The sequence below is a fragment of the Biomphalaria glabrata genome, chromosome 2 (assembly GCF_947242115.1).
Source record: "Biomphalaria glabrata chromosome 2, xgBioGlab47.1, whole genome shotgun sequence".
NCBI lineage: Eukaryota > Metazoa > Mollusca > Gastropoda > Planorbidae > Biomphalaria > Biomphalaria glabrata.
In genome coordinates, this window is record NC_074712.1 from 10,566,060 (window position 1) to 10,587,722 (window position 21,663).

Here is a 21,663-nt window from a genome sequence, read left to right on the forward strand (position 1 = left end):
TCCCAAAACTAAATGATTAACAATCATGTGTCATACAAAATCTTGTGATACTTCAACATTAGTATGGACAATAAAAACAGTTTAAACAGTCATGGCAATGATGTAGAAACACAATCAAAACTCAGAAATAAAATCTGTGACATTAAGGATAATGCTAAAAGGTATGTGTAGACAAAAAAATAACAAACAATTTTTAAAAAATGACAACATATAGGTGTAAAGAATAGTTGAATTTAGCAAAACAAATGTGTAAAAGTTGAACAAAAAAATATGTCAACCCCCCCCCCCCCCCCCCCAAAAAAAAAATCAAAAAATAAAGTTGACAAAATGTGAAAGAAGCTTTCCATTAATCAAGTAATTGTGTTGATAATGGATGTCAAATTTCCCAAAGTCAAATGTATTTGGATTGCTACTACACTTTATAGTATATGTACCACAATCAAATTACTTAGCCCTACTTAACTCTTTCTCTCCTAACTGACGATACCAGCGTTGATTTCACCAGAATCTGGTCAATAATTACAGAGAGAAAGAGTTAAAGAGTTCCTCAAGAACTAAAGAGCTAAGTAAAGGTCACAAAAGAATAAAACATTAAAACATAAGAAGTAAAATAAATATGTAGACTTACTTTGGGATAAGAGCAAAGCTGAAAATTAAATCAGCTCTCGTCACATGGGAATGCATAAGTGTAACATTAATGCTCCTTGCCAAGCTCATGAAAGTCCATATTATCAGACAGTGTAGGACAGATACCTGGCTTCAGCTGATGATTTCAATGTACTGACCACCTGAGACCCTCAGAAACTTTAGGCCCCAGAAATGGACACATTTTACTTTTTTAGGAAATCCTTTTTTTTTTTTTTAAGTATTGCCAATATAGAACTATTTTTTACATACAATTTTCTAACATTAAATTCTTTAAACAAAACAACAACATTGGACTGAGTTAAGTCAGCTATTAAAAGTCTTTCTTGACATTACCAACTTTCTTCTCACTTCCACAGTAGTTTTTCCCTTTTGATACACAACTTTTTAAGGTCACACCTTCTTTATTTTTCTGCATCCACTGGCCACTCCAGAAATTCTGCCAACCCCCTTCTTTGTTGTACCTGCCCATCGAGTCAAACTTCAATGGTTTAGGACAGCCATAGTGACTCAAGTTAGCAGTTTTGGGGGGAGGCTTGCTGCCCTGGGATTTTAAAAGATCCATTTCATAAATTTTCTGACACAGGTAACATTCGTATTCTTCAATAAAGTTTTTATATCCAGGCGTCCAGTGGCTATCACTTGTGGGGCCCCACGTACGTGTCCTCATAACATTACGTAAATTATCATTGCTAATACCATTACTTTTCCAAGTCCTATAAACCTCATATTTATCATCTTGTGCATTTAAGTTGCCCAGGTAAGCTCCCAAATGTTCTGCAGATTTAAAATTTTCCAAGATAATAGCAGAATTATTGCTGGGAAGAAAATCCTGTAAAGAAAAAAGACAACACAATTAAAGTAAAAAGAAGCAACTTAGTGCTATTAATGGGAGGTGCGGTAGCTGAGAGGTAAAGCATTTGGCTTCCAAACCGGGGGTTCCGTGTTCGAATCCTGGTGAAGACTGGGATTTTTAATTTCTGGATCTTTGGGCGCCTCTGAGTCCACCCAACTCTAATGGGTACCTGACATTAGTTGGGGAAAAGTAAAGGCAGTTGGTCGCTGTGCTGGCCACATGACACCCTCATTAACTGTGGGCAACAGAAAAAGATGACCTTTACATTTTCAGCCCTATAGACCACAAGGTCTGAAAGGGGAAACTTAACTTTACGGCTATTAATAACTTCACACAATTACTTTCTTAATACAGTCTAAGACAAAAGTTGCTTTGGCGTCAATGCCAGTAAAAAGACTAAGCAAATCCAAATAATGGTATGTAAAAAAAATGTTTAATGTGCCAAAAATAACCTTGCTATACTTTGAATTTAATTTTTGGGGGGAAAAAAAAGGGGGGGGGGCATATTAACTTATTTTTCTTAAGATCTGTTCCTGCTAGAGTAAAATGCGAAGTTCGATCGAATTAAGCCCGCTAGCAGCAATGTTCACTTTTGCATTTATTTTTATAGCGCCGTAACGGTCTGATCTATGAAAAAACTGATGGTATCTCTGAATTCCTTGTCCTTTTGTCTATAAAACTAGATCTGATTTAATGTATCACTGGGCTTAATATTTGAGGTCAAAGAGGTGTAGGGTAAGTATCGCGAAGAGTACTTTTCCTCGATCGGATTTCTCTGAGTTAATAAGCTAGATTGGGCTGATAGAAGGCTCGATCAGATCAAAGAAAATATATCTAAAACATGTTTTAATCTTTAATTTTCACAATGAAGTGATTTTCTTTTTACTCCAGCGCAAGAACACTATCTACTGCCACCTTTCCCATGCTCCACAACTTCAAATAGTCTTTTTGAGCTAATGAGCGTTAAGCCCATGACACATTTCCTTCACTATCGGGTAGTAAAAAAGAATAATTCCACACCTCTTGAGTTTGACCTCATCATGAACTTAGCCTTTACAAGGCAAAGGAAATAGTATGTGCATGCGCGCAGTAGCAATATAGTAGTAATTTGGTAAACATTCAAATAAAAAAGTTTTAGCAATAAAAAGTGAACCGATCGAAACTCTATACAAATTGGGGCTGATCGAGCTTCGCATTTTACTATAGTTCTTTTTTTTTTTTTAAAGCACCTAATAAGAATTGTCTAAAAGTATTTTACTGACTACTGCTAATACCTGAGCTCTTGAGGAACCAAAGACTATAGGCACAGTGCCAACCATCAATGGTCTCCAGAGTTTCTCTGTGATGTAGTCAGGACAAACAGCGTTCTCCATAGCCAGAGCAAACTTGTAGTGGGAGATGAGTTCAAAGTAGTCTTTGTGAGACATACCACTTAGAGGCTGGTTGATTCTGTCCAAATGATATAAGTGTCTTTTATAGATAAACTCAATTATTTGAATGGATTCAATCATAGAATCAACATTTTATAAGTGATATAACTGATTGAAAAAAAAAAATTTTGACAGTCCACATACCTCTATGCAATCCATCTTTACCTTTTTTTTAAGCATTAAGCAAAATTATGTGCCGATTTTTAAAGTTTTTTTTAATCAAATAAAAAAAAATTATTACATGACAAAAAACTTGAAACATAAGTATTTTTATGCAAATACAAATTAGATACTAATTATAGAAACAAAACTTTGAATTTTCTATTCCATTATTCTCAGGGACAACTGTCAAACCTTGGCTGAAAAGAATTTTGACATAATTATCCAATCATAGATTTGTTTTTATCATTGTTCTGGTAATGAAAATGATATAAGAAAATTTCCAAGTCTTGTTTTAAAAAGCAACAACAGTTTTTCTTTTTTTCTGGATTGAATATTATATCCATAATCAATAAGATTAGGCAGCTAACTCACAGCTAGATATTATAATGACATAATGTGGACTATAAATATTAATAATAAAAATGTAATGTATATAACACATTTTACAAATATAAGGTAGGTTCAAGGTTCTTTAATATCATAACAGACATAAACATAAGAGCTAAAATGACAAATTAATCTAAAAAGAAGTTTTGAGCATATAAGTTTTAATGTTCTTCTTGAATGTAGTGAAGGATTATGATGGGGAGTGAGTTCCAAACCTTTGGTCCATGCTTTGAAAAAGCCCCCCCAATTATAACTTTTGAGGGAGAAATGTGGCATAACTAGAAGTGTTGAGTCTATGGAGCTACAAGACCATTTATTGGTTGGGGATGCACAGATGACAAAGTGTGGCCACCTTGTAGTCGATTCTTGCATTCACTTTAATGAAGTACAGTTTCAATATAAAACCAAATTAGTTAATTATGACTAATTAATTAATTAATTCTTTACTTTTTTATTATTCATATATTGTCATCGATTTTTAAATTTTGCAAGTTTCAACTTGATCCAACAGTGGGAAGTGGAAAAAGGTGTGAAACTTTTGACCAGACAGACTGATGGAGATAGTTGATACAAGCTCTGTAAAAAATGTGGGTCATTACTAAAACAAAAAAAAAAAGGTTGAGATTATTAAAAATCCAATTAACTGAATTCTGTTTTCTTCCCTGCATAACAGCTAATTAAAACAAAAAGAATTATATTTACTGTGTTGGTAGTTGTCTGTTGTTGATACAAGCTCCGTAGGAATCAACAGAGATGTACTTCATCAGCAGCTTCACAAACTCATCTCGGTCAGATGGTGTGTCACAGTCAGACTGGACATATATCACTGGAGCAAGTTTTTCCTCTTTCTGGTACCTGCAATGTCAACATGATTTAGTGGAAATACATAGAACAGCAACATTTTACGTCTCCCCTTTGTTAATGGTTGGTCCAGATATCTAGTACAAGTAAACCAATATAAGCGTATTGTAATTTTAATGAACTAACTTTAAATAACTTGAAAAAATTCTTTCTTAAAACAAAAACTGAATATCACTTTTATTTATCATATATACAGTTCAATGTTTGGTGAGATATAAATCTAGTAGTAACAAAATGAAATGATCTTTAAACAAAATCTAACAGTCTACAAAAACACATCTTTACTCTCTCACGTCATGTCCCTGAGTTGTCTCTCCTTAATCTATCACCCATATGATCTTAACATAAATTATTACAATGTAGCTAATGATTTCATCATTTTACACCACCAATAACAATCACTCATTGTTACTTAGGAAACACCCACATACACTCCATAACACCCTTGCAACCTCAGGCCTAATTTCTGAGGGACAAGTAAAAAAAAAAACAGAGATGGGTTCATGCTTGGTAGGAATCTCTACAAGACACACAGTGTGATCACACACATACCAATGCCAATCATCATTATACAGTACTTCTAATGACTTACTTGTTTTTCTGACTAACAGTTTTGTAGTAGGTCATTTGTTGTAACCATTCAAGTGAGACCAGGTACTGAGTGGTGATTGGGAAATCTGACTCCTGTCTATATCAAGTCAAAAATAATATATATATAATACTTTACACAATACTTTGCCTACTGTCGCTGAAAAACATTTTTGTAAAAATATGAAAGCCTTCAAAATCAAAAAGAACTGTGCCAATTCAAACTCTCCTAAAATTCTAAAAAAAAACAATTCCAAACATTTATAAACTAATAATAACAATAAAGTTTGCTTGACCATATTATCATCTGCACAATAGATAGCAAGGTCTGAAAGGGAAACTACTTTTTTAGGAGGCGCTGTAGCTGAGTGGTAAAGCGCTTGGCTTCTGAACAGAGGGTCATGGGTTCAAATCCTGGTGAAGACAGGAATTTTTAATTTTGGAATCCTTGGGCATCCATGAGTCCACACAGTTCTGATGGGTACCTCACATTAGTTGGAGAAAAGTAAAGGCGGTTGGTCACTGTGCTGGCCACATAACACCCTCATTAACCGTAGGCAGCAGAAACAGATGACCTTTGCATCATCTGCTGTAAAGATAGCAAGGTCTGAAAAAGAACTTTTTTTTTACTATAAAGTTGATTTCAGGGAATTAAACCACATTAATTCTTTTAGTCCTAATATACCAGCTGGTCCAATTCCACAAGCATTTTCTGTGTTATAAGTTTGAGGATTTGTTTCATAGAAGCAACCGGAGGAATTCCATCTCCCGTCGCCTCTTCGTGGCCCTCCGGAACAAACGTCCGCCAAGAAAGTCGGATAGGCCAAGTACAGTAGCACACATAGCTCTCAGTGGGCTACCACATGTACGGTCGAGAGACTGTACACTGCATGTGGTAGGGATGTAACAAAGGCTCGCTAACCCGTCCCACCCCCCATCGATTCGTTCCCTAACAGGGGCCATATGCGCTGTGATGGACCCTCGCACGGGTTCGATGGGACATTATAGGCATAAGAAGGGCTCCCACGCAGCTCGGTCTCCGGCCTCGCATGGGAGAGGGAACTCGTGCGGGGCTCAAGGGGGCCGTGACTAGCGACACACCGGGTGTGAATACATGATCACTTCGGATAAGGCGGGACTTCGGACAGAGGGATTGGTGAAGAGCCGATGCCTCATCCTGGCCATGGATAAAAGCCTTCCCTTGATCAAGAGGTCCATAATAGGGAACCGGACGTTCTCGGACCTTAAGGACATCTGAATCACAGAAGCAACTGGTTCAATTAACCAGATTTTATAAAATTTGTATTCTAACTCACAACATAGATTTTAAAAACAGTATTATAATTAATCAAAATGCTAGTGTATTTAAAAAACAATGACTATTAACTAACTATTGTATCATTACAAGTTAATACTTAATTATACCTGTCATACTTACAAACCTTTACCTAAATGTACTGGTATAATTAAACAGAGATAGAACTTCATCATGACACAGAAGAAAATTATTTTTGGGAGACTCTTCATGAAGCAATGCCCAGATGTGGTCCTCAGTTCTTGGCAGTGGCAGATCATCACCTCTGAAATCTGTTCCATAGAAAAGAAAGGTCTGGAATAAAGAATAATTAGCTCTGTCAACAGAATAATCTCACATACAAAAAGGGCTAAATTAGAAATGAGATTTATGAGAAATACATGGGACGGTATAAAGCCCAGGAATCCTGATCTGATCAGATGGTATTTTCACTGGTAGTGTCCTTGCCAATTTTGAAATGCCCCAATAATGTAGAAATACAAATCAGTGAGTGAAAATAAACCCAGAAATGAGTGTTTGCTGAGTGCCTAAAGGCACATATAAATTTCTGCCAGATATTCCCTTTACCCACATGTCAACAAAAAAGATTGGATAAAAGCAAACTGGGAATGCTATGAAATGAGATAAATGCTATGAGCCTACAAAAGCAATTTTAAAAAAATGATTATCCTGCTGCACAAAAATATTTGTGTTCATTGTTGGCAGTAAATCAATAAACTCTCATGGCTTAAGACCATCCTATCACTATAATAAAACCAAATAACTAAAACATAATAATAGCGTGTACAATTACAAAATAAAAACCTTCAAATTTTTATGTTTGCTGTACTGTCGATTATTTGTGAAAAAGCATTTGTTGTTGCCACAGAATCTCTCTGTGCCTGGATCTTTTGTAAACTCAGTCCACCAGAGAATAATGGGAACCTTGGGATCTTTTAAATCAGTCATAGCATTTTTGTGGCGCAAGTTTTGTAGCTCCTCATGAATCTCTTGATCTAATGGTACGTGTACATCTGAATGAAACAATAATGTTGATACAATTAAAAATACTGGACAAAGAGAATAGGGTTTATATTGGTTTTAATGAAAAGACCATGGTGCTTGCAATAGTTTATATCATATAGAAATACTTTAAGGCAATCATATTTTTTAATGGATATACTATTGAATTAATAATAGTTAATAGGAATTCCAACAATGATTAGAGATTAGGACAAAATGGATAAACTCTTCCTGTAGTGCTTAGCAAGAAACTCAATTGAAGGACATAGTATATAATGGAAAGTTATTAATTGAAACACTTACGTTCATCTTTGGTTTCATCTACAAATATATCATAGGCAACATCTTCCGGAAAATCTTCATCTTTAAAAGAAATCTGAAAAAGTGTACACATTTTTTTTTAAAATATTTTCAAATCACAGATCAGATATTAAAAGTCTTCACAAGTTCCACTTTTCATAAAAAATGAAAGCTAACCTTAAAGATGTTGTGACAATGAGAATTCTAAAACACTTATAAATTTGGTACAATGACTTGAAATGCATGTATTTACCTTGGAAAAACTTTCAAAGGGAACATCTATCCCCTTTTTTTCAAACTTTGCACAATTGTGAGTTGTTCTATAACAAAATGATATTTCAAATGCATTTATTGAACATACTTAAAATGCAGGGAATTTTTTCTTTAAGTTTCCAGCTTGCGATTCTCCCAAATGACTAGATTTACCTCCGTTAATGACCTCTCCTTTAGTCATTCATGATTGTTTGAAAACATTAGTAAAAAAGTGATTTATAAAATGATTCAGAGTTGTAGATAATTTAATTCTTAGTCCAAAGCTCCAGCAGGACGACGGGGGATGGCATCAAGATGACAGTCCAACAAGCAATACCACTCGAGCAGGCAGCCATCTGATACAATATACCTTCAATGTAGAGTGGGTTACTGTAAATCCAGTTAGTGATTTTTTAAATCATCCCCTCCCACTTCACATGTATGAAAAATTTATAACTGATTTACTTGGGGAGTAAAATACTTAGAAATACTTGATGTAAAAATGTTTGTAAAATGTTTTACATGTTTCGGATGTTCCTTCAAAGTTGAAGATAGTTAACTTCCTAGTCCAAACCTCCCGCAGGACGACGGGGGATGGGAGCGGGCAGGATTTGAACCCTCGACCGTCAATAAATCCGAACAACAGTCCAGCATGCAAACCATACGACCAGGCAGCCATCCTATGTAGTCATAGATATATTTAATAAACCAAATCTAAAGAATCTAGATAGATCTACATTTACTTACCAAATAGCTAATTAATGTCCAAAACATAAACAGTACTAGAACACAGCAAAGGCATTTAAAGTATCTTCTGATCCTCATTCTAAGCCTAAAGTTAGTAAAGAATCTAGATCTTTAACTTAAGTGTAGTAAACTGATTACATACTTCTTGCCTGTATTCTAAACTAGAATTTCAATTTGGTGGCCTGACTGTAAATACTGCCTATTAAGTATTATAGTATTATTATTTATATATATATATAATAAGAAAATTATGTTAATGTGCCTTTAATTTATATTCGGGTGTTTATAGATCTAGTACGCACCTAACTAACTAGAATCTAGATCTACACAAATCTATATAGATTCAATTTTTTTTTTTTTATTTCTAGTACTAGATTTATAGATTTCGTCTATGTGGAAGACATGTGTTTGATTAATTGAAGATCTAGATCTAATAATAATAATATTTCATTATTTGTAAGTTGTGTTTTTTTAGTAATCTAAATAATCTAATTTAAAATTATTTATTAAATTATTTAAATATTATTTATATGTAGATCTAGAGTATTCTAGAGTAAGACTAGATTGTCTGTTGGGTAATTTTAGACTAGATTTAGATCTATATAGATCTAGATTCAAAGTGACAAAGTGCCTTTTTCGCTTTTAGAAGTATTCCAGAGTAGTCTCGCCTGATTTTAGAAGCATTAGTTACCCGGTCCCGGTTTTTTATTAACTCTGTGTGTGTGTGTGTGTGTGTATAGTATGTGTCTTGACACCAAAACTAGATCTAAGTAGGGCCTACTTAAAACCAATTTTATTCTACGTCAACAATCTTTGAACCTTCACTTTTGTCTTCACAACTTCAAAAATAGATATAGCTCTAGATATAGACTATAACAAAAATAATTTTTACATAAATCTCTCTCGCTCCCTCTCCTCTCTCTTTTTTTGTGACGGTACGCTAGTTACGGTACGGCGTACCGGCACCTTTTTGCAATGCGGGGAAAAGATTATTACTTTTCTTGTATTTTAAGGTTTATTATTAATTTATTAATAGTTAAAAAATAGGCAATCCATCATTGAGTACCGCACCAATTTTGTACACACCGTATAGATGTGTATCTAGTTATTGAACAAACACAGTTTCGTTGTTAGGACTACACCTGTTCTACGACTGTTTTACTTTTCTTTTTTTTTTTTTTTTTTTTTTTACAAAGCTAGTATTTACTACCATAGAGTATTTGTCAGTCCGTCTGTCTGTCCAAAAGTTTGTCCACGTTATTTCTCCGACACCCAATCTCGTATCAAGCTGAAATTTTGCACAATTATTTCTTTTACCTGACAAAACAAAAATAAATAAAAACAATTAGTTAATTTAAAATTGTTAATAAATTATTTTGTTTGATATCTCAAACAAGGGAAAGAAACTCTACTTGACTGAATTACTCCCCTTTATATAGTTCGTTGTCTGAGGCTTAATACACAAACATGAAGTAGAAACAATAGTTAACTATAAATTCTTCCATGTTTATACGCTCTTCACTAAGAGAGTGGTTACCGTGTTGGCTTGAGAAGCCTGAGAAGGCTTAAGCCCACGAGTTCGAATTCAGGGCGTTCACATTTTTTTATACGTAGGGCCTACATTTAAAAATTAACAAAAAAAAAAAAAAAACACCCCGTTCATTCTCCCTCCCTCCCTTCTCCCAACAAGTGATGGGATCATAGAGTAGTGAGAAAGCGTATAGCATAAAATTGCGCTAAAGAAACAACAACCAAAATGCACAGATTTATTACAGTTAGTCTATATCTTTTACACATTTGATTACATGACCTTATCCAAACTAATTGATACACTATTTATAAGCTTTGTGTTGTTGTTTTTTTAAAGTATTTCTTATTTTATTTTACTAGTTTTTAGACTGTTTATCTGCGAAACAATAGTGTACATATCTATAGGCCTACACGAAATTCTCATCTGATTTAACTCAGTTTTATGTGAGAAAATGTCGTTCACCGAGTCCATGGAGTCCATTTTTAGCGGCCCCCGAAAGGGGAAAAGACGCTATTAGTTTTGTGCGAAATGTCTGTCCGTCTGTCCGTCCGTCCCGTTTAGATATCGTAAACTAGAAGAGATATTGAAAATCCGACTTCACAATATTTTAGACCATTCAAAGTTCTGATGCAACGGCTACTTTTTTTTTTCCTGAAAGCGAAAATTCTAATTTTTAAAAATCAATTATGCAAGCAGTTTTTTATAAGAAAAAGCTAATTAGTATGCATTATATGTTAGACCTAATTTAAGACGAATAGTAATCTTATAAACATCATTTTCGTGAACATTTTACTATATAGCGGAATTTTTTTTTTTTTTTTTTTTTTTTTTTTTTTTTTGAGACTTCGAAAATGAGATTGAGCCTTTTCAAAAAAATTAACTTATTTAGTTCGAACCGAGGGTCCCGGGTTCGAATCCTGGTGAAGACTGGGATTTTCAACTTCTGAGTCTACCCAGCTCTAATGGGTACCTGACATTAGTTGGGGAAAAGCAAAGGCGGTTGGTCGTTGTGCTGGCTACATGACACCCTCGTTAACCGTAGGCCACAACGACAGATGAACTTTACATCATCTGCCCTATAGACCACAAACTAGTTAGGCCAGGTTCACATCTAACTTTACATTCACTTTCACGTATCCTTTGATCTGCGGGACGGTTGGGGCACTACACAAGATCTGTTAACCTTCTTTCTCCATTCTTATCTCTCATTTGTCTTTGATATAATTTCATTCGGATGTTCTTTCTGAAAATATTGTTATGACTTTGCCATGCGCACCGCCATCCAAGATAGTGCAGAAAGAATGTGCGCACTATCAGTGACCAGACAAGTCGGATGTTGACATAAGAGACTAACGATTTCCGCCCAAGACTAGAGCCAATATGGAGATGCTGTGCTCAAGGCAGATGTCCTTTGTGTTTGTCATGTCTCCATGTAAATAAACGTCTATGTCCTCGTTGAGTTGCCTCACTTAAGTTATTACAATTGGTTGTCAGAAGTGGGATTATAGGCAACTCAACGAGAGGAGGTAGGATTTACAATGGCAGCTTTGAAACGATTAGACCAACTCTCAGTTAGAGAGCTTAGGAAGGAACTTCGTAACCGATATGAGATAATTGGTGGTACCAAGGAGGTGCTTACAGCTCGTCTCCGGCAAGCTTTGATAGATGAAGACGAAGATCCAGATACCTACTTATTTGAAATTGAACCGGAGATTTATGAGCTTATTGGCAAGATAAATGAAGCAATGTGTGAACAAATTAACAGTATGGGGAACAAGGTAGATAAAATGTTGTCTCAGCTGAAAGAAGGAGTTAGATCGTTTGTAAAGGAGCAGTTGCCTGTAGACTCGTTGGTTAAGAAGTTGCGTGGTCAAGACTGTGGTTGCACAAACAGTGGTGACGGAGACGCTGGGGATTTGAGCGCCGTCTGTGTCTGTGTTGTGGGCAAGTCTTGTGGTTGTGACTTTCAAGACGAGAAACGTGACAACGATTGCTGTGATGATTTCAACGAGATGTACCGAATCGAACGGAAAGAGACAAATGAAGAAACTGAAGACTGTTATGTGCCTGAAGCGTTTGTTCCTGTTGTACCTGTTACCAGTACCTTAACTGAAGTCTGTTACGTGCCTGAAGCGGATGTTCCTGTTGTACCTGTTACCAGTACCTTAACTGAAGTCTGTTATGTGCCTGAAGCGGATGTTCCTGTTGTACCTGTTACCAGTACCTTAACTGAAGTCTGTTATGTGCCTGAAGCGGATGTTCCTGTTGTATCTGTTACCAGTACCTCAATGAGCCTGACGGAGCAAGACAACGTTGGGTCTGCGTTCAAGCCTGTTGCTATGGACCTTAAAGACCTCTGCCTATCTGTCGGTGCTCACGAGGGAAATTCGAAGCTTGACAACAGCATCAAGAAGTTTAGCATGAACTGTACGTGCGGCGCTTCACACATAGAATTTAGATGCCAAGAAAACCACCAACAGCGCATATGTACTTCTACCATCATCATCGACATTGGCATAGATGAATGTCAATCAAATCACTCTAAATCTGAGCTGTCAAGAGAAAGACATTTTCCACTTGAACCTGAAGAGACCTATCTTCTGGACGTAAGACTGTTGTCTGAGGATGACTTCGGTGCATTGGACTTTGCTTGCAACGTGGCTGCAAGCGAACCTGAAGCTCCCTTGAGAGGCGTCTGTCGGGAAGGTCTGCTGAGACAGCGTGTCCGATCAACGGCTGTGCTGAATAAAACAGTGCTCGACCCTATCTCTTTGTGTGGCAAACGGCCACGTCATTATCGCAACAACAGCCTGGTCAACTGGAGAAAGAGAAAGCGGCACTGGAAGAAAACAATGCGGATGGCCTCGTGGGGAACACGCTCCCTGCCGCCTGTGGCTCCCACTGATCGACCTCCACCTGAACTGTCAAACCTCAGCTGCAGTGTTTCTTTTCGGGACGAAAAGTGCTAAGACGGGGGCAATGTTATGACTTTGCCATGCGCACCGCCATCCAAGATAGTGCAGAAAGAATGTGCGCACTATCAGTGACCAGACAAGTCGGATGTTGACATAAGAGACTAACGATTTCCGCCCAAGACTAGAGCCAATATGGAGATGCTGTGCTCAAGGCAGATGTCCTTTGTGTTTGTCATGTCTCCATGTAAATAAACGTCTATGTCCTCGTTGAGTTGCCTCACTTAAGTTATTACAATATTAAAGCCTACCTGGGTGGACCACTGGTCGTGCGGTTTGCGCGCTGGACTGTCGTTTGGAAGGTTCAAACCCTGCCTGCTCCCATCCCCCGTCGTCCTGCGGGAGGTTTGGACTAGGAAGTAAACTATCTTCAACTCTGAAGGATTATCCGAATTATGTAAAACATTTTACTTCGGGGGCCGATTTTGAGTTTGTGTTTCCACACAAACTGTCTTTTGTAACCTTGTTTTTTCTCTTTTGAGTCTTTGACCTCTGTATTGATAATAGGAACCGCTCTGTCATCGCTAGCATTATATAGGCCTACGGCCGCCTACCCGAAAGTGCAAAAGAACGAGACAATCAAGTTCTTGGGGAGCTTCTGTTGTTTAGTATTGAGTTTGTGTTGCTAAACCAGAAGACTTAAAGGGTTGATACAGTAAACGACAGACTGAAGGCCGGACATTATCACACTTTAGGCTCTGACACTGGCCGACGTAGGACACGGCCCTAAAAAAAGAGGATATGATCTTCTTTTGACTATTTATTGAACTCAGAACCTTTTAATTCAGAAGACTGCTCTTGAACGCGCTTGAATCAATGTATAATTATGGCTGCTGTTTTATTCAGTGATTTAAAGATAAGTTGAATTATGCGAATAAGAGTTTAAATCTCTGACGTGCATGACTAGATTGGAACATAGATAGGCCTACGCTTAGGACTTAATTATCTTCTCTTTAGTAAATTGTAACGTCTTTAATTTATAAGATATAATAAGATACGGTATTAACCTATCTAATTTATTTTTAGGCTTGAGGAGATACTAGCCCTTTAATTTGTATACTAGTTGTGCCTTTTACGATAAGCCATATTAATCTTTGCTCCTTCTTACGTTCTAGCATTTACGGTAAATGCGTGTATTATTATCTTTGGAATATATTCTCCTAAGGCCATAAATGTTGTTTTTTTTCCGGCTTAAATAAATGCATGAAAATAGTTTCATTTCTGTTAGTTTTCTTTTTTTATAAGCTCGCAATGAAAGGAGGAAAAGAGTTCTAAGACATTATTTTATTAGGACACAAATATGTTTAGTTTTTAGAAAAGCACTACATGGACCCCCCCCCCCACACACACACACACAAGCACACACACAACTTTTTTTTTTTTCGACATATTGGGACCCAGACCTGCACCCTCATCTTCGTTGTAAATTCCTGTTGCTGGTTTCAAACGTATTCTTCATGTCAACATTTGACACAGGTTTGCAATGACTGGTGACCCAGATTTCTCGGGGTTTTATTTTTGTGTAAAAAATAACAACTGCAAATTCCCGCTAGTTCCTTACTCGTGTTAAATGACTAGATCGATGTCATGTTGACGCTTATTTAAAAAAAAAAAAGAAGAAACGAAACCTGTTTATTTATAGTAGGTGTCACATGCCAATGTCACGTAGATGACATCACTAATTATAATGTGCTTTTTATACTTTTCAGCGGAAACATCTGAATTGAACAGATGGAAAATCGTAGTGTCATTCTTTTTATATATATAAATGAATATAAGCTAAGTGCTATTTCACCACAAACTTACAAGGGCCAACCAAGTTATTCAATATGGTAAGTATACGTTTTTTAAAAAGTACATTTCAGTTTTTACTTTTTTTTTTCACTTGAAAATAACGTATGATCTACTTTATTATTATTAGTTTTTTTTGTCAGCTGGTCAGATAATTGATCAAAGGTTAACAAGAAAGGAAATGTGACCAGCACAATGACCAAATCTAACCGTTTTTACATTTATTATTCCATATTCTGATTGATATTGAAATCTTTATTCCTTGCCCCAAATCACGAATACAAAAAAATTATAACCAACCCATTCTATTTAACATTGTCAGCTGAGCACCTAACCACTCGACCAATATGCACCATATTATATCGCCCTGTGTTATTTCATATTTCATTGTTTGGCGAACGAGAAATTTCATTTTCACTTGCATCTACGGACACAAAGATAAGAAAGTGAATGCCCAAATTGGCCGAGCTCTTAAACCTAACATAAAAGTCATTATATATATAAATAAAATCAAAACACATATCAGTGTGTAGGCCTATACATTGATGTGCTGTTTGTATCAATATTTTTACCCTCTAGAATAGTCAAATAGATAATAACAGATTAGATACAAAAAGGTGTTTCGTTTTTTTTTTACGTAGGCTAATAACTAAACACTGAAGTCCACTAAGGTCTGGTCTTTAAAGGTTTGCTAATTAACAATTGTAATGAAGCCCAAAGTATTTTGTCTGAACAATCTTGATTTCTAACACGCTTAAAATATATTCTATAAGTATCTTTTTTAAAATTAGAACATTATACAGAAAATAAAATTGCCTATGATGCACAGGAACCTATCCTAGATAACGGAATCTGCTAATGAAAACTAATTTTACTATTATCTTTAATGTGCTCAAAATTTGTGCGAGGTTTATTTTTCTATCATAATTAATTCATTCGTAAGTTCTTCAATGTTCTCAAAGTTTAATTATAATAAATAATGGTCTCTAATTGATCTATTAATGTTCTCTGTCTTGAATGCGATTTAAGTGTTTTGTAGTCGGTTTTTTTTTCTTTAAGTTTTGTATGATGTAGGCTTAATGTCACTCTTGCGTATTGTGAGGTGTAGATCTACGTTTGAATTATAGGTGAAGCCTACGGGTTTAATTATGCAGAAATCCTTTAGCATCATATCGTATTATTTGTCTTATCTTATAAGTTTCAGACGTTTCGTAAACGAAGTTTAGAACGTTATGTTTTGCTTTAAATGTTTTGGACTTCATGGAATGAAGATTATTTCGTCTGCTACGTCATTCGTCTGTCTCACTACGTCACTACTTTTACTATCGCTAAAAAACAATACACAATATATTTATCTACCAAAACTAACATAGTCTCTAACTAAATTAGGATGGTAGTCCAGTTGTCTTTGTACAGTACTGTTTATAACATTTCTACATTTGTCTTTATTTACAACTTTCTCCGGATACTGTGAATCAGAAATAAATCTACAAATACTATAAATACACACAAACACACATATCTGGCAGAACTTAGAGAAAATCCAGCCACATTCAAGACATTTTATTTAATGCAATTATAATCAGACCTTAGATCACCGCAACAATTGCAACAAAAAATATTACTAATGAACACTACACGAGGTGACCTAGGAAGAGGAACAATGTACACATATCCGTGCGCCTCATTTTGAATTAAAGGAAGGCAATAATTTGCTTTAGATCTGTGGCATTTTACGTCTCGAGAGACGATCTTTTCTCTTTGCAACTTCTTGTGTGACTAAAGAGGCCAATCCTTGATACACAGCTGCGGTCACAGGTTGGGCATATATAATCACCTACATGTGGATCTATCCAGTGCCACTTTTCCCCAGCTGCTAGTGTCGATTTTGAAGAGCTTCATGTCACGTTTGCATACATCCGTATACCGTAAAAGTGGGCGACCAGCGGCTCTCCTGCCTTCTGTTAGATCGCCATACAGAATGTTTTGTGGAAGTCGACCTACTGGCATTCTACGAACGTGGTCAGGCAAGCCAAGGTGTCTGCTAACTGTTAACAGGTCGTTTTGGCAACGTTTATCTGAATCTGCCATTTGTCGCAATACGAGGAGATGGTTTGGAGATACGAGGCACTACGTCGAACGGCTAAGTTTCTTGCCAGAGCACTGCGGGAGGACTAGTCCTTCCTGCTCTGTTTTTTTCAACAGAAGTTCATCTCAGATAACAGTGCGGATGTCCTGGCACCCTGCTCTTCGTAGCACTTTCTCATTGGTTATTTTTTCTTGCCTCCTTATTTTAAAGATCCGCCTTAGGCATCGGAGGTGGAAGAAATTTGCCTTAGAATAATGAGCTATTCGACCTGCTTGTGTACAATGTTATAGACTAAATCGCATTTAAAACAGACGCAGGAAGTGATTATCGTTCATGTCTGGACATAGGATTACTGAGTTATCTCACGTGCGTTAAATCTTTCTTTTTTTGTCAAGCGTCATAATAGAGATTAAAGGATAATCTGAAATTATATAGTTATAGGACGCGGTTTTTTTCATATGTTCATTCCGTTATAACATTGCAATACCTATGTACAATCGTTAGTCATGGGCGTGTAATTGCTTATGTTTTTTTTTTTTTTACAATCAGGTAGTGATTACCTAAGGAGGGAAATGACTAAAAATGAGTTCAAGCCTTCACCTATAAGCTCAGTGTCCTCAGAATCCCCAACGACCTCTGATCCCACATCTTCCAGCTCAGAAGAAGAGACACACCTCATTCAGCCAGGCAAACGGTAAGTCCAACAGTCAGTGGCATAGCGCAAACTTGAATTTTCATCCCAGCTGTAATCTTCAAACACTTGGGCTGGTGTATGATTTGGGTTGCTGCATGACTTATGATAAAATTGCAGCCATTTCAGAGGAGTAGCTCTCAAGTGGTACGGTTCGTTTTTGTGCAGCCGTTTTGACGCAAGAGGGTCTGGCGATGGTTTATAAAACACCCAACTTTTTTATCATAAACATTTTTTCCCACTTATCTGAAAAATATAAATAAATAAATATTATGCATTCATCCTCCCCCCAACCTAAAAAAGCTGTAATAATTTTGACTACTTCATGAACGCATATTACGCTTGCGCCTAGCGCATGCGCCCTATAACATCCGTAGAAGGTTTGGTCAAGGATGCAATAATCTTCCATTCTGAGGTAACATCTGAAACATACAGACTTCGAAACGTCAGATTCCTACCTGAGATTACATATTGACATGCTTCTCCCCCCCCCCCCCCATAAATTATAGGTGAGGAGTGCGAAATATATAGCTTGAGATAGTCTACTTTAAATTAAGTAAGTTTATTTTCTTGTGAAAAAAAAATCCCCAACAACTTTGCATCGATTTTTTTCTATCATCGTTTAATTTGTATTAAAACAATATTAGAACCCACACCCGCATTATAATTTTAGTGACATAACAATAATTGCACAACAAAGTTAAATCCCAAATCTAATGGACCAAAACTTGGCCAACTATTGTTTTATTTACCGAAACAAAATACTGTTGTAACCCCGCTCCAGCGCTACACTAATGGTGCGCATCTGAGCACTACTGAACACTACTAGTGAAAGACATATAGAGACAGGAAGAAGGACTGTTGTGAGCCGGCTAAAAGTCATGGGAGTCTAAACAGTCTGGTGCTGAGTGCTGTCCTGTGTGATACTAGGAAACTGTGTGGGAGACCTGGAACGACACTGGGAAGTGTGTCGGTGGTCTATTCTGTGATCTGGTATGAAGTAGGACTCTTAGAACTTAGACATATTACTCCCTGTGACTTTATAGTAGACGTCCAAGTCTAACTAATAACTATTGCTATTTCTTGATGCTTATACTAGTTATACTAAATAAATACATCGTTTACTGTTGCCGACCTGTCTTTCGTTGAGTGCCTGCCTTAGAGAATTACAACAATACGTTTCAACACAAACACACATACACAACATAGATACTTGTCATTCTTGTTTAAATGTGATCACATCATAGACATATAGTAATAAAATATAATGTGCTTAAAACATTTTGCACCGAAACGTACCTCGCCGAAACGACCATTGCACCAAAATAAGCAAAAGTAAAAACATAATGATTCGCCTGTCCCTCCATGGCAATGGCAAAGTGAAATGTGTTACCTAAAACGTCAATGGCCAATTAACGGCACAAGGATATTAATAGCTTTGTGTAGCTTTCTTTTTAGATTGAATTATTTTTATAATACATGAGCAAAAAGTGAATTATTTTTATAATACATGAGCAAAAAGGGAATTATTTTTATAATACATGAGCAAAAAGCAATGACGCCTACAGAGCGCGTCCTTAGAAAACATGCACAAACTATTATGATGCACACACACAAAAACACCTAACAAAGAATCAACTCCAGGTGCGCATGACAGTATTCTGAACAAATTATACACTTTTTTTTACAATTCCTTAACTTGCAAATTTTTTATCGGCTAAACGTGGGCAGAGTTTGAAATGGTTCTAAACATTGTCCTAGAAATTTGACAGTTGATGTATATCTTTGGGGGGAAAACTACTCTAGCTAATTGGCCACACAGGGAAAATATTGTTTGATCGTTACGATTTTTTAAAATATATCTTTAAAATTAAATTTGGTCTGGAATTTAAGACATTTTACAATCTTAGGCACGCATACGTCAGTGGCTATTACCTCATGTGTTCATGATTAAAGAGTTATATAAATAGTTCATTTTGCGCACCCTCTTCTAAACCTGGTTCTATAGGCCTATCATTAGAACTTAATAAAGAACATAATAGACTTATATATTTGCTTAACAAAGATTGTTTCCGGGGGGGGGGGAGGTTCTATTCGTTATAGCCGAAAAACTAAAATTCTGTACACACACACACACACACACACACACACACACACACACACACACACACACGTATACAGTTTATTTCGCGTGAATATATTTGACATAAACCTATGCTTTAATTTATTTTAAAGGAAAAACTACGGAAACACACGTGATGTCTATGAATTGGCAGACGTGGCGTCCTGCTGTTTTTGTGATGTTGACACTTTGTTACTCATCTTCTGCTGCTGTTTCATGATTCACAAGATGTAAGGCACTGAGAAACTGTAGTTCAATTCATCTGATAGTCCAGTTCAACAAGAGATCTGTGCTTTGTTCGTTCTCAGGATTATTTAGTAGCTTTTCTTTACTTTTAGTTTCAATATTAAAAATAAAAAATTGGCTACAAAGAGAGTGGAGGCGCGGTGAAGCGCTTGACTTCGGAACCGGGAGATCAGGGGTTCGATTCCTGGTGAAGACTGGGATTTTTTTCATCGGGATCTTTGGGCGCCTCGGAGCCCACCCAGCTTTAATGGGTACCTCACACTAGTTGGAGAAAGGAAAAGGCGGTTGGTTGTTGTGTTGGCCACATGACATCCTCGTCAACCGTGGGACACAGAAACAGATGCTCTTTAAATCATCTGCTCAATAGATCGCAATGTCTGAAAGGGGAACTTTAATTCCTTTTTTTTTTTACAAAGAGAGTATGTAAAAACAACAACTCAGAAGCGGCCCCCGAAGTGGTCTACCCATGCCAGTAAAAAGGCAGGTTTCAATGTTTTCTGTACGGATGTCAGGAGCCAAGGACTATCAACCACCACAACCATCTCCGTCCATACAAAATAGACGTATGCGTGTCAACAGTGTTACCGATAGGATTGTATTGGTAGGCGTGCTGGCAGCATGATACTTCACAACATATACTAATGTTTTTGTAATGTTACTATTCATATGCATTCAAAGAACTAATTGTAATGAAGATATGGTTCAGTGTGAATCTGGGCTAACATATTTTATTATTGATCCTCTAATTAACGGTTGGTGAAGACTGAAGGGTCATGAATGAGTGCTAATCATGTGTATGCTGATAATAAATAAAACTTGACATACCTTATTAAATCTTGTTTTAAAACATATTTGAGTTACATACATACAAACTGCACTATTTTTTTTAAAAACATATAGTCTCAATTAACTATAGCTTGTAAAACAGAAAATACATCATTTAGCAATATAGATAATTTATTAAAAAAAATATTTTTGGAAATAACACAATCGTTGGCTTAAATGTTATAAAATATATCAGAAAAACCACCGCCCTTAATTCATATTTTTTTGGAGATTGATAGTGTAGTACCTGATGACCGAGCCTCGCTTGGTTTAATATTTTCAATAAAGTTACAGGGTATAGCTTGGAGTTTGATACAAATTAGAATGATAGACTCTGATCGACTTGAAATCATTGCCTTAGGCCTACGTCTTCTAAAGAATGCTTCATTAAATTTTCGGACATAAAAGTTGGAGCAGTAAAGTCTAGATATAAAAGTACAGTTTACTTTTAAGGTTTGGATTTAAATAAAATATTACGTTGCAGAAGTTTGGAGTACATCTGTCTAAATCTGAAACCGCCTGCAACCAGATGCTCTCTTTTTTGTCAGTTAAAGCAAGTTGGCGCTTAAGCTAATCTCGATAGCGCAGAGGATACCAGCTCCAGTCACCTCAGCGTGGCGCTTCAATGGAAACGTCCGCCAAGGAAAGCGGAAAGGCTAAGAATGAGAGCAAACCCATCCTCCAGTAGGCTACCACAGTTCTGCTCTAGCCAGTGTACTTGCACTTGGTGGGGATGAAAGAAAATCCTTGCTAAAGTTTCATCATGTGATAAATAGAATCAGTTCCTAACTGTTGACTTTAGCGCTATTTTAATCCATAGTTTGAAACAGAAAATCTAAAGAAAAAAGTAC

The 21,663-nt window shown here is 36.4% G+C and overlaps 2 protein-coding genes across 4 annotated transcripts; one reads left to right on the forward strand and one right to left on the reverse strand.

Moving 5' to 3' along the window:
• Window positions 1-299: 299 nt before the first annotated feature.
• LOC106051805 (alpha-(1,3)-fucosyltransferase 10-like) lies at window positions 300-9,203 on the reverse strand. 2 transcript variants are annotated; one of them, XM_056019079.1, is made up of 8 exons: window positions 8,546-9,203; window positions 7,550-7,622; window positions 7,049-7,257; window positions 6,368-6,516; window positions 4,934-5,029; window positions 4,183-4,335; window positions 2,776-2,950; window positions 300-1,477 (listed from the first exon to the last, which is right to left on the reverse strand). In XM_056019079.1, the coding sequence occupies exons 1-8, from the start codon at window positions 8,621-8,623 to the stop codon at window positions 959-961; spliced, it is 1,452 nt and encodes a 483-aa protein (XP_055875054.1). In that variant the 5' UTR covers window positions 8,624-9,203; the 3' UTR covers window positions 300-958. The 2 variants fall into 2 exon arrangements, with proteins under 2 accessions (XP_055875054.1, XP_013062460.2); XM_013207006.2 differs by having other exon boundaries at window positions 6,378-6,538; window positions 8,546-9,200.
• Window positions 9,204-14,624: 5,421 nt separating this feature from the next.
• LOC106051804 (uncharacterized) lies at window positions 14,625-20,919 on the forward strand. Of its 2 annotated transcripts, none has more exons than XM_056019080.1 (3): window positions 14,625-14,880; window positions 17,482-17,622; window positions 19,855-20,919. In XM_056019080.1, exons 1-3 carry the CDS (start codon window positions 14,780-14,782, stop codon window positions 19,973-19,975), a joined length of 363 nt encoding a protein of 120 aa, XP_055875055.1. In that variant the 5' UTR covers window positions 14,625-14,779; the 3' UTR covers window positions 19,976-20,919. The 2 variants fall into 2 exon arrangements, 1 of the variants encoding a protein (XP_055875055.1); XR_001214926.2 differs by having other exon boundaries at window positions 14,640-14,880; window positions 17,478-17,622; window positions 19,855-20,915.
• Window positions 20,920-21,663: the final 744 nt, after the last annotated feature.